General features: G+C 41.9%; 1 protein-coding gene across 1 annotated transcript in view; it reads right to left on the reverse strand.

Annotated features, from left to right (window-relative positions):
• Nucleotides 1-13,394, reverse strand: part of LOC112107612 (serine/threonine-protein kinase TNNI3K) — a 164,917-nt gene that overhangs the window by 94,761 nt on the left and 56,762 nt on the right. The window contains exons 12-17 of the mRNA XM_024201386.2: nt 12,008-12,094; nt 10,474-10,530; nt 8,871-8,963; nt 8,728-8,785; nt 8,407-8,601; nt 7,978-8,082 (exon numbers count right to left, since the gene is read on the reverse strand). Of these exons, the coding sequence (XP_024057154.1) occupies nt 7,978-8,082; nt 8,407-8,601; nt 8,728-8,785; nt 8,871-8,963; nt 10,474-10,530; nt 12,008-12,094 (595 nt within the window). The remainder of the gene's footprint in view (nt 1-7,977; nt 8,083-8,406; nt 8,602-8,727; nt 8,786-8,870; nt 8,964-10,473; nt 10,531-12,007; nt 12,095-13,394) is intronic.

Below are 13,394 nucleotides of genomic sequence, written 5' to 3' on the forward strand. Positions count from 1 at the left end.
CCTTGGTCAGTAGATCATAGTGGACAGATCGGCGGCAGCGGTGATCCCTCAAGGTTGAGGATGATCTCTTTCACAGGTTTTATCTTTCATGGGTCCTTTGGTGAGCAAAGAGTCCGATTCTTGAGCCACAGGCTCTTTGGCAGACATTGCAGGTGGTGTTGGAAGATAGGGTTGGGCCGCGATTGCTGCGTGACTGTTGTCTTTCCTTTCTTTTCTGGTGTTTTTCTGCGACCAGGGCAAGGCGATTTTCCTCAAATGTGACAAGTCTTCGCCAGTTATCCCTATCCTGGGCTGCTGTCTCCCAGTGTGTGGTGTTGATGCCACATCTCTTGATGTTTATCTTGAGGGTGTCTTTAAAGCGTTTCTTTTGGCCTCCTCATTTCCTTTCTCCTTTGGTAAGTTGGGCATACAGCAGTTGTTTTGGTAAGCATACATCAGGCATGCGCACACAGTGCCCGCTCCACCTCAGCTGGTGCTGGATAATCAGGGCCTCAACACTGAAGATGCTGGCCTCTGTGAAGACACTGACATTAGTGCGATGATCCTCCCACTTTATGCCGAGGATCTTCCGAAGAAAGTGCTGGTGCTGGCATTCCAAGTTTTTCAGGTGTTTTCTGTAGGTCACCAAAGTCTCACAGCCATAGAGGAGAGTTGGGATTACCACCACTTTGTAAACTAACAGTTTAGTATGTGCTCTGATGTTATGATTGTTGAACACCCAGCGAGACAGTCTGCCAAAGGCAAGGCTGGCACAGCAAATTCTGTGCTGAATCTCGATGTCTTTGTCTGCCCTCTGTGAGAGATGGTTGTCAAGATAGGCAAAGTATTCTACATTTTCCAGTTCTTCTTTGTCAATGTAGATCTTCCTTGCTGGGTCTGATGATTGACCAGGGACTGGCTGGTGGAGAACTTTGGTTTTGCCGATGTTCAGAGTTAGCCCTAGGCTTTTGTAAGCTACAGAGAAGCAATTAAGGGCTGTTTGAGTGTAAAGAACACGGGATCTAAGAGCTGTAAGAACACAGTGGACAGATCTGCATTAAATCAAAACAGCCCAGGAATTGGTGCTGTCTGCAACCCATATAACAGTTTATGCAGAGAGGTTCAATAGACATAGAGACAGTACAATGCTGTCATCCCCCTCAACTTAAAATTAAGGCACCTTGACAAAACAATATTGGATAACCTGTCTTGCCCCCTGTGCTGAACCCATTCTCTGGAAAAACAGAAGAGTTTGCTCTAGAGGTGTCAATCTGGCACCTACCATCAGTACTACATGCACTAATTTTTCTACTTTAAAGAAAAAAAGAAATAGCCCATAGAAACAGAGCTCAGACCAGAGAGCGCACAAATGCTATTGTCACCTCAATGGCACTTAGAACTTCGAAAAGTGCAGACAGAGAAAGGAATCCTTAAGCTGCAGACTAGGGAAATACAAGAGAAGACACTTCAGTAGAGCCAAGGGAAGGTTAATAAAGAGTTCAGAGGAATCAGGAGTAAATTGTCTGATGTTAAGGCCGCATGCAGCTCGAGATGGCGAGACCAAGAATATCTTTTTCATTCTTTCACTTGTGGATTGAAAGAAATTAGAAAAAGAATTTGAAGAACATGTAATCAATCCTGTCCTTTACAAAATCCAGTAGTTGTGCTCGACTGCCAGATTCAAGAGCATCTTTCAGAGCAAAAGACAGGCAAAGCCTATTAAATGTGTGTTCCTTTTCCAAAGCAAAGGGTCACTAAAAGAGCCTTCTACCCTTAAACACTGAAGATTTAATGAAAGGCAATGCTATTTTAAGATTTCGTAAGGGGCTTTTTATAACAAAGAAGAGTTGCAGACACCATCCTCATTACCGCCAAGCTGCCATCCAGTCTTTCATCTGTATCACCAAGCCAAATCTTAAGAAACTTTTTATAGATAGTTAAAGCCATCAAATGACGCTCAGTCACTAAAAAGACAGATTCTAACATGGTCGGCTGTTACGGTTTAAATGATACCAGTACTGAAAGTGTCTACGTTTTTATTAAAGGGCTTTAATCATGCTGGTTGAGCTTGCTCACAAAAGTAATATTCGGTCAATCTGGCACTAAGGTGGAGTTCATCCCCAATGCTGGTAACCATCAAAACCTTGAAGGTTAGTTGGGAAAGCAAAATCAAAAATCCAAATTATTCTATTAATGGTACATAGGAGACAACCTCTAATCCAGGATACTGAATATGAGAGATGCATTTTATCCTTAGCTTCCCTCACCTCATGTTGTGGTTTCATTTAATTTATTATGTGAGACATTATGTGATTTCCAGAGATGAAAGTAAGCCGGTGCGGTCTGGCATACTGGCAAGAGCTGGTACACAGCCGACTGTACCAGCAGGGGGCAGCTTCCCCAGGCCAACAATTTAAAAGGGACCTGGGCTCCTGGCAGCGGCCAGAGCCCCTGACCCTTTAAATTGCCTCCAGAGCCCTGCTGCTGGAGCCCTGGGGTAGCGGCAGTGGCCGGAGCCCCTGCCCCTTTAAATGACTGCCAGAGCCCCAGAGCTCCTGGCCGCCGCTACTGCTACCATGGGGCTTCGGTGGCAATTTAAAGGACCTGGGGCTCCTGGCAGCCACCACCGCTACCCCGGGGCTTCAGTGGTGATTTAAAGGGCCTGGGGCTCTGGCTGCGGTAGCAGCAGCTGGGAGCCGTGGGCCTTTAAAATCACTGCTGGAGCCCCATGGTAGCGGCGGTGGCTGCCAGGAGCCCCTGGCCCTTTAAATCACCGCCAGAGCCCCAGGGCTCCCGGCCGCCACTGTCGCTACAATGGGACTCCAGCGGCGATTTAAAGGGCCTGGGGCTCCCGGCAGCTGCTGCCACAGCTGGAGCCACAGGCCCTTTAAATCGCTGCCAGAGCCCTGGGGTAGCAGCAGCGGCCGGGAGCCCTTGGACTCCAGCGGCAATTTAAGGGCCTGGGGATTTAAAGCCCCGCCCCTTGCACCCAAGGCCCTGCCCCTTCCACCCGAGTCCCCCCCACACACCTTGCTCAGGACCCCGGCCCTGTGTACCGGCAAGTCTCTTAAGTTACTTTCACCCCTGGTGATTTCTGAACTTTACAAAGATGATTATAACTGATGAACAAATTTGAGGTGAACAAATTTGCACTGACTTAACTGGAGTCAAGATTACACTCTTGGTGATTTGCTTCATCTACGACCAGGGAGCAATTCCCTGCACTTTCACCCTGGGCTGAATGGGATGCATGCTGGGGAATGGGATGCATGCTGGGGAATGGGATGCATGCTTTTAAAAGTAAAAGTTTCAAAGTTCAAGCTACTCTAGCAGTGGCAGGCATCACCAAAAGCTGCAAACATGCCTTTCACATCATTGACATGAAAGCAAAATGTCACCTTTTGGCAAGTGATTTGATAGAGATTCCAGCATGGCAATTATACGATCTATGACCTTTTTGTGAGATGACATTTTTGGACAACATTATTTAGGATAATCCAATGTGGAACAGTCTTTGAAGCTACCTCTTGTGACTAGAGATGAGCCTTAGCTATAAAGTTTGGATCTGGATCTCAACTGCCTCAATGGTCAGATATATTTGGATTTGAGGTTTTGGTTTGTGTCACTGTAAACAGGAACCTAAGGGGGCAACAGTTGTGCTTCCCTTACAGAACATGGCCGCCCCTCTGTGCTCTCTGGTTGGGAAGCTGGACAGGGAAGCATGAGGGGACAGAAGTATGTGGGGTACTTCAGGGAGACTCACAGGAGGGACAAGAGAATATGGGGGCTGGGAAGGAGAGAGACTGAAGAAGTGGAGGGGAATGTGGGGTGTAAGAGCAGATGGAGGGGGAAATGGAAATATGGAGTGCAGGAGCAGGGGCGGCTCTAGCTTTATTGCCGCCCCAAGCACGGCAGGCAGGCTGCCCACGATCCCGCGGATTCGGTGGCATGCCTGTGGGAGGTCTGCCGGTCCTGCGGCTTCGGGGTACCCGCCGCCGAATTGCCGCCGAATCCATGAGACCGGCGGACCTCCCGCAGGCATGCCGCCGAAGGCTGCCTGACTGCCGCCCTCGCAGGGACCGGCAGGGCACCCCCCCGTGGCTTGCTGCCCCAGGCACGCGCTTGGAGCGCTGGTGCCTGGAGCCGCCGCTATGCAGGAGGGAGAACAAAGGGTGACAGAGGAATGTGGACTGTGGGAGAGAGACTAGGGAGGTGTAAGTGAATACGGGTGCAGGAGGAAGACTGCGAGGGGTGGAGGGATGTGAGAGAAAGGAATAACCATTCTCTCTGAGGGGGTAGCAATGTAAAGGAATAAACAACTGTTTAATTGTTTAACAGTTGTTGGTATCTGTCTTTCCAGGACAAGGGAAGAGAGTATTTCCGTAAATCAGAAATCAGATCAACAAGGGCAGAAACTGATGACTTAGATGTCCAGAATATCATTCAGATGTATTATTAAAACTCTTAAACTTGTCACGGTGTCAGGACTAGTGAGCATAGTGTAGACAAGAGAAATAGTGAGAGTGTAGGACAGAAACTGAAGAAGCCATAGCTGACATTTTCAAAAGCTAACTTAATTCAGGACATATCCCTGAACACTGGAAAATAGCAATGTAAAGGAGCAGTAACACACCAGGAAATTAGAGGCCAGGTAGTTCACTGCCAGTTGTAGAGAAAACATTTGGAAATGTTTTAGAAGATCAAGAGGTGTAACATTTACTGCACTAAAAGCACTGCCTGGTTAAGAGTAGCCAACACAGTTGCAAGAAAGGAATATCATGCCTCAGTGACTTGCTGCAATTCTCTGAGGATGCGTCTGACAGGGTAGATGAAAGTGCAGTGAAGTGGACATCACATGATTTTTTTTAAAGAATGCCTTCTACCAATTTCCACATTGAAGGGTAATGTGTAAGGTGAGAAGTCATTGATTAGTAGGAAATCTGCCTGATTGGATTACAAGATGGCTAAACATGGGACTTTTTCAAGCTGGAGAAATGGAATGGGAATGCCATGGGGTCAGTGTTGCATCTACAGCTTGTACTTGACACAATAAGGATTTAAAAATGTAAGAGTTTAGAATTTACAAATGAGAAAGTGGGAGAGAAAAAAAAACAAATGTGCAGTATGCCATTGGGACTTCCTCTAACAGCTCATATGGAAACATGGCTTTTTGCATTGTGATAAACATTTCCACAGTTCATTTTTTTCTTTCCCTTTGAGGTGCAGAGATCAGTGCCTTTGCATTGTACAGAACTAGTTATTGCAAAGCTTTACTGTCAAGCATTCCAACTTGTTTGATAAATGAGCTGCAATTAGTACAGAATGCAATAGACAGGTGTTCGACTTATTCTCAGAGTTTGGTTCTCATGATACCAATGTTCCTGCTCTGCTATTTGGTAATAAAGTTGCACAGTAAGGCTCACATTTTCAGCTGGCCTCCACTCAGATGCCTATAAACATTGTTAATTGGTCTATTTGTATTTGGAAATCCCCAAATCTGCACAGTCAAATCAAGCGATTGTGCATGCAGTCAGGCAGCTGGTGCGTAGCTATCCATTTCTGCATCTTAATACAGGTATTTGCATGTACAGATAGATGCACTCAGACATTTGGTAGGTGGAGTAATCAAAGCATACTGATCATTTGAGACAAAGTATAAGGCAGAATTTATGCCAGGATTGCCATACTGAAGCATTTAAAAATCATGAGTCAGGCCCCATGTGATTGGCTTAAATATCGTGAGATTTTAAAAACAATTTGGGGCTTTTCATTTGTTTTCTGGTTTTTGAGACTTTAGGGTTCATAATATCAAGCTTTTATATACCACCATGAGGGCTAGAATTACATTTTTAAAAATGAAAGGTGAGATTATCACGTAATAACATGACACTAGGAGCTGGGGCTTTAAACAAAATCCCAGGTAATGTATTTGTGAGACTTGTGATAAAATCATGAGAGTTGGCCACACTGCTTATGCTTACTTTTAAAAGGACCAAACTTGAGAGATGGGGATGGCGGGGGGGATTGTCATAGGCACAAAGGGTAATTAGACTCCTGACTTCCATTGAAAGTCAATGGGCACCTAACTCCCATTTATGCCTTTGAAAATCCCCCTCCCCCCCATTTCCCTGACTGAGATCACCTGGCTTACATCTCTTTCAATGATAGAATGTGTTGCATTGGCTTGTAATTATTTGTAGGTACTGTGCATATATTTTGTGGAAATTATTATCCATATTCTAAATTTTTGGTTCCTCCTAAGTCTCCTTTGCACCACCCTGGTGGCACAAAGTAGACTTACAGTTACTGCTAGGCAGCACCTGAAGATTTCCCTAGGGCAGGGGAAGCATCAGCTGGGGTATGTCCGCCGTAGCTACTCCGTCTCTCCACCCCTGCCAGGGCCTAGCGAGTATTCTGGGGTGGGATGGAGACATGTGAGGGAAGGTGAACCAGAGCAGGGCCTGAGTCCAATGCAATGCACTCCAGCTATTCCAGTTGGTGGAATGGCTCCTTAGGAGCTATTATCTGCCAGAACAACTTAGAACAGCTCTGAGGGGTGGAAAAGTGGCAGAACCCCATGAGAGCCAAGTACTGCTCTTGAGGATTTCTTTGTTGGGCTTCATATGTTACCATTCAAAATAGATGTACAAGTAAAGTCAGAACTTAAAAAAGCCCAGAGGGTTAAATATTACATTTGAACGTCCTCAGTTTAAGTACTGCTGGAAGCAAGAAAATATTACAGATGTTTTCAAATGTTAAAGCCATACAATTAATTCTCTTGATGCTAGCCCTGACAACATCCAGAAAAGCTACTGCTGCCTCAGTCTCCTCTCGTTGGCACTAGAGCACTGACTTGGGAGACAATACAATGAACACTTCTATTTCTTCACAAAGCAAGAGGAGAAAAGTCCAGTTCCATCCCCCAGAGAAAGAACTACTGGCACAGGAAGCTTTTAGTGCAGCGACCAGTTACAGTAGGACATGAAAGCTTTGAGCAAGGATCAAAAGATCATACAAAAAATGAGATGTGTGTGGAACACAGTTCTGTATTACAGCAGCACTAGGCTGGAATACTGGAAGTGGGTCACTGGGGAACACAAACAAAAATGAATACTGTAATTTGATTTACCAAAAATGCTTATTTAGTAACTGGAGAAGAGAAAAGAAGGTATATATGCCTGATATGGAAGCAAATCCTTTCTGTGCCTAATCAGGTCCTAGCCCTTTACAGTTTTTCACGTAGGGGATTTATTGTTTTACAGGGTGAATTCCATTGGCTTAACAGCAAGTTCCTGTATAAAAATCATTTCCTTCCTTCAAGAGAGGATAAACTTTAAAAGACCAGGATTGTACATTGGAGAGAATATAGTTGTTGAACAGCTGCATCCTTTTGGAAAGATTACCTTCAGAATTCAACAGACATCACCATGATCAGTGCTTATATATGGAACATATGCTTGGAGTGTGATGGGCAGCTGACAGTTTTCAAATCTGTTCCAACGTTTACATACATGAATTTGTATAACCAAGTCTTTCATATTTGAGCCTCTCCTGTCACTTTGTATGTATACACCAGCTGACTACTCCACTGAATGTCAAGTAATTATATTAAGGGGTGCAACTTAGTGTAAATTACACAACAGATGTGTATTTCCCATGTCAATTTTATTCTTACTGGATGCATATAAATTATAAATTATTTCAGAATATGACACATTGATGTAAAATAGGTATTAGTCTGAAGGATAAATAAAATGTAACAAATAAATATTTCAAAATAAACGTGTTAAAGCATTCAATAACACTGACACACCTAGGCCCCATGATTCAATCTGATCCCCTCTGGTGGACCCATGCACCTGTTCAGAGCCCCACAGATTTAAATGAGATTTTGCACAGGTACAGGGGTCCGGCTGTGCAGAATCAGACTGCAGAATATTGTATTTATTTTAGAGCTACACCTTCCACTGAATTTGAAGGACAAGGAGAGAAACTTACCTGTTCAAGTCCCGATGTATGATTGGTTGTGTAAGATTATGAAGATACTCCATACCTTTGGCAACATCTACAGCAATGATTAATTTAGACTGCAAGTCAAGATTCCTAGATTTAAAACATACAGTACTGGTCAAAACAGACAGATATAAGACAAATTTACTTACAATGTTCTGAAGAGCTCACAATAACCCAAAAGTTGTGTCATCTGCAAATCAGAACTGCCTTTTAATCTCGCCAAGTAAAACAATAATAAACTAGCTAATAGTTTCGTGATTAATTGCTTGTTTACTTCATATACCAAATAGTCTGGATTAAAACAATGATTTGGTACATTCCTCTAACTGAAGTGGATAATAAATATTTGCACCACTGGAGTTCTTATCTCCAGAATTATTTATAATAGGGTCATAGAAAGAGTTAATCAGATACCTCTTCTGTTCATGCAGCAGAGAAAAGAGTGATCCTCCAGAAATATATTGAGTGACTATAGCAAACTGACTTGGATCATCTAAGCAAGCGCCAACAAACTGGATGACGCAAGGATGATTGAGTCGACAGAGGATAGAAACTTCACGGCAAAACATGTCCACATCTGATTTGGAACAGTAGGTATTGGCTCTGTAGCTAATAATTGACATGAAGAGAAATCAAAAGTAAGCGAAAAGTAGCATGAAAATTATGTGGTATGATTTTTTTGTACTGTAAATTAGGGTACTAACAAACCAAATGGAAAAGTCTTTGCAAACTTACCGTTTGATTGCTACTATTTTATTTCTGCATTTTCCCTTATACACTTTTCCAAAAGACCCTAAAATGATTAAAAATAAATAAGCACAAAGATATTTTCTGTGTGCATCAAACTTTTAAGATGGATGCATTCTGCTTTTTGGTACCTGAGCCAATAATCTCATGGAACTCTATTTCAGAGAGCTGAAGATGAAAATGTGATGGCAAACCAGCACGGAGGAGGAGAACATCTGCCTTTTCTGCAAAAGAAAATCGTTATCCTTTTTTGTAAAATGTGTGTGTGCGGGGGAAATAAAAGCACTTAAATTGACAAAAACATTGCACAGTAGCAGCTGATTTTCCTACCATAAATTGGTTGACTGGTAATCCCATTTCTTTTTGTTTCAATACCCATGATAAACCCCAGTAATAAACAAGGATTTGCAACATTACAGCTGCCTCAGGGTTTCTTGGCTCTAAAGTCTTATCACTGATGAACACTGTCCCATAAGCATATTCTGTCTGGATCATGTGATTGTTGCATAAAATCCTTTATATAAGGAATTAGTTCCCTATTCTGTGTATCCAGCACTCGCTACCAATGCTGTGGTTTTTATTTGTGATCTGATCTACTGTTCAATGGCACTTGGAATCTGAACTCTGATGTGCAATTGAATTCACACACCAGACATCCCTAAACTGTTGATCCATGTGGTCTACCACAATGTGCTTATAAGAATATTTCTAAATAGAACATTTTAATATGCATGGTGATTACATGTAAAGAATATAAGCACTTGAGTACACCCAGAGCTAACATTTGAAATGGAAAATCAAAAGGATCTCAAAAAATGAAATACCTTTAAATATAAATATGCAGCTGAATTTTTTGGCTATGTCTGCTTTAATACAACACCATTCATTTTTGGATAGCATCTTTCTTACAAAAGTATCCCCAAACATTTCACAGCAGATTTCGGTCTAATGTTTGTTAGCTCTGCATTCATCTATTCATGTTTATTTCTTTAGTATCAATTCACTGTCACATATTTTTTTCTCAAAACGAGAGATTTTGGTTTGAATCTTAAAAAAAAAAGTCAATTTCTGTGGAAATTTAAAAGTTTAAAGAAACATGGTGGGTGAGGTATGGAGATATACCTATCTCATAGAACTGGAAGGGACCCCAAAAGGTCATTGAGTCCAGCCCCCCGCCTTCACTAGCAGGACCAAGTACTGATTTTTGCCCCAGATCCCTAAGTAGCCCCCTCAAGGATTGAACTCACAACCCTGGAGTTAGCAGGCCAATGCTCAAACCACTGAGTTATCCCTCCTCCTAAATAATATAAGGTAATATCTTTGATTGGACCAACTTCTTCAGCTCTGTGTAAGCTTGAAAATGTATCTCTCTCAGCAACAGAAGTTGGTCCAGTCAAAGGTATTACCTTACCCATCTTGTCTCACTAATATCCTGGGACCAACAGGGCTACAACAACACTGCATACAAAGAAAACAAATTAAGACCTAAATAGTATGGTTTTGTTCCTGCCAGAAACTGAGCACCTCTGTCTCCACTAAAGTCAATAACTCAGGGTAAGTAAATTGCTTTCCAAAATGCTCCCACAGGAATACAGCTCCTGTTTCGTCACATTTTCTTTACATTTCTAAATAAAAAAAGCAGGTAAAATTGATCATGTGCAGTATATTCAGGATGATTAACACCTTTAGCAACAGAATATAAAACTTATTCCCCTCCCCCCACCATTAAAATACCTTTTGTCATGCTTTTAATCTTCCCTAGAGGGGATGGAACAGAGACGTAAGAACCATCTGAAATCAAAGAAGAAAATGAAGTTTATGGACTTTTCTGAGGACAGTATAAATGCCTTTCTTGATCAAAGTAGTAAGGTAATTTTTACTTAAAAAGTAGAGAAAATGTGGGCAAAGTTATCACTTTAAACAAGCTGACGGGACTGTGAGCTTGTATTTTTAAACACATATGCTGTACATGCTGGGCCAGAGCCTCAGCGGGTGTATTGGCATAGCTCCATTGGTGCCCATTAGAGCTACAGTGATTTATACTCACAGAAGGTCTGGCTTAATACAGTCATATATATGGACTGAATTTTCTAAAGAGCTATGGGTCATATTTGCACGTGCTCAGCATCAACCACTGGAGACAAGATTTCCAAAACAGTCACCACCCAAAAGAGCACTCTTGGGACACTTTTTGGCCAGATTCCCCAAAGAGCTCAGCACTCACTCTGCACTGAAAATCTGGCCCCTTGTTTAGATGCCTAAATCGGAGCTGAGCTCTTTAAGATTTGGCCTTGATTGCTGATGCTGAACTTTTAAAAACATGACCCTCAGCATACAGTATACATGGAGGTATCAAAAGAGGTGATGAACTGATGAAAAAATCTGGGATTTAGCTGTTCCGAGCAGATTTAATTTCTGTGTCTGCATGTGTTAGTAGCTTGCTGGAGTTGAAATTCAATGGTTTGTGCAAGCTCAGCCCTCCAGAGATACACATGTTTTGGAAATACAGTGTACCTGAACAGGAGCACACTGCACTTGGGCGGTCTGGGGTTTCAGGGCCCAATATTAGTCCTATGGATATCAATGGGAATTTTTCCATTCACTCACTGGGAGCAAATTCGTGCCCTAGGTGTAAATCCATAGAATCTAAGCAAGGATGCTTCGTGTCTCATTTTCTCTGTAGATACTTTTCTTAACAAAATATAAAACTTTTGTGAGCCCATCCCACAGCTGAGATTAGCAAATTTATTTCTTGCCACTTGTCATTTAGTCAGCAATGGAGAGAGATATTTTTGTAACAAAAAGAGTAATTAATCCTTGATATGGGGCAATTAGGTAGCTAAAGACATTCAAAAATATGAAGGATTGGGTTGAGTACAGAAACTTACTGCATGCCAATAATCAAACAGACATCAAAAGAAGACAAAACAAAGAGAATGCCTAAACAAGGTATTAAATATGTAGAAAGGTATGCATAATGATTATTAAGGAATGATTTTTATTTCAAAGTTCAGTTTTTAATCTCTTACCAGTATCAAAGTGACAACACTACTTTAAGATAAAGGAGAAGTTTGGACACAAATCAGAGATGCATAGTACTTGAAAAACCAGGACACTCATGCCATTAAATTACCTTCAAATATAAACTTACTGTACCAGATAGGGCCTGATCCAAAGCTCACTGATGGCACGGGAAAGATTATCATATATTTCAATGGGCTTTCAAAGGCCCTTCAGACTATAAAGTGACTAGATTATCAAATTGTACCTCCTCCAGGTTGGGAGTATTCATTACAGGGTGAGTCATCCTGGGGTCTTTTATAATGCTTCAGAAGGGTAACAATGGCATCATGTCCTAAAAGGAGGAATGATGGATTTGCATATTAAATGTCAATATTCATTACTTATTATTTCTTTATACAAAATTAGGAGAGTTTTAAAATAAACAGTGCTTCTGTTTATGAAAACATATAAAGAACATATCCAGTGACTGTGATCAGAAATGTGATGTGATTTTGAGCTAGGTGAACATGGGAAAAATCTGGCTGAAAAAAACAAATATAATTTTCATCACAGGTTGGAATGGCATGCTGGGTTTGATTACACTAAGAAAAAAAAAAACGCACACATGTCAGCAAGTCTCAGATCCTAGATCAACTGACGGGCTCCCACGGCTTGTGCTTATGGGGTTAAAAATAGCAGTGTAGATGTTCAGATTTTCACATAATCACACGACTCCAAGAGCTGGGACTTCAAGAAACACACCATGAACCACGAGATTTGCTATGAAGTCATGAGAGGTTGCAATACCGAGCAACTGCTTCCATTCCATATTTCAGGCGGGAAAAAGTCATATTGGACTAAAGCTGGAGCCCAAGTTCTGAAACCCGGAGACAGGGGAGGGTCTCCCAGCCTGGGTTCTAGCCCAAGACTGCACATCTACACTGCTATTTTTAGCCCCGTAGCTTGAGCCCTGTGTGCCCAAGTCAATTGACCCAGGCTGTGAGACTTGCTGTTGTGGGTTTCTTTGTTTGTTTCTTTTTGCAGTGTACACATATCCACAAATACTACAGTGATCGATGCCAGTATAAAATCCCAAAGTAAAAGCTGAGAAAAATCTTCATTAAAGTCAATGGGGAAAAAACTAAGACTGAAAATATGTCAGCTACTAAAGTCTCAGTAGGCAAAAATATTCTCCATTTTTTTGGTGAATATTTGTCACTCTGTTTCAGCAAGGAAGCAGAGGGGAATAGTACATGCACAGATTAGTCACTATATTATACTCTCAGTCTCTCAGATGCTTTGATAATTAAAAAAAACTCCCCAGCACTTCAAAGTGATGTTTTGGGCTCCATTCTGCACACTCAGATCACTCAGAACTGTAGTTTGAGCTCTCCCTCCCGTTCTCTCCTCTTTACCTATCTCAGATTTTTGAATACTCTTTTAAAAGGAGGAATTCCTTATTCTTTTGAGGCTTTGCTCTTGGTTAATTAGATGCATTTTCAACATTGTGTTTGTAATGCTTTTTTGGAATCTCAGAATCCCCATTCCATTATTTCCACTTTTCCCAGTCCAATGGAAAATGTTTGGGGAAAATAGCAATTTTATCATGGGTTCTTGCTCCAGGCATCAGCAAGGTTTTCTGTTTGCCTCTC

The sequence above is a fragment of the Terrapene carolina genome, unplaced genomic scaffold (genome assembly GCF_002925995.2).
Source record: "Terrapene carolina triunguis isolate 2854851 unplaced genomic scaffold, T_m_triunguis-2.0 Scaffold210, whole genome shotgun sequence".
Classification (NCBI taxonomy): Eukaryota; Metazoa; Chordata; order Testudines; family Emydidae; genus Terrapene; species Terrapene triunguis.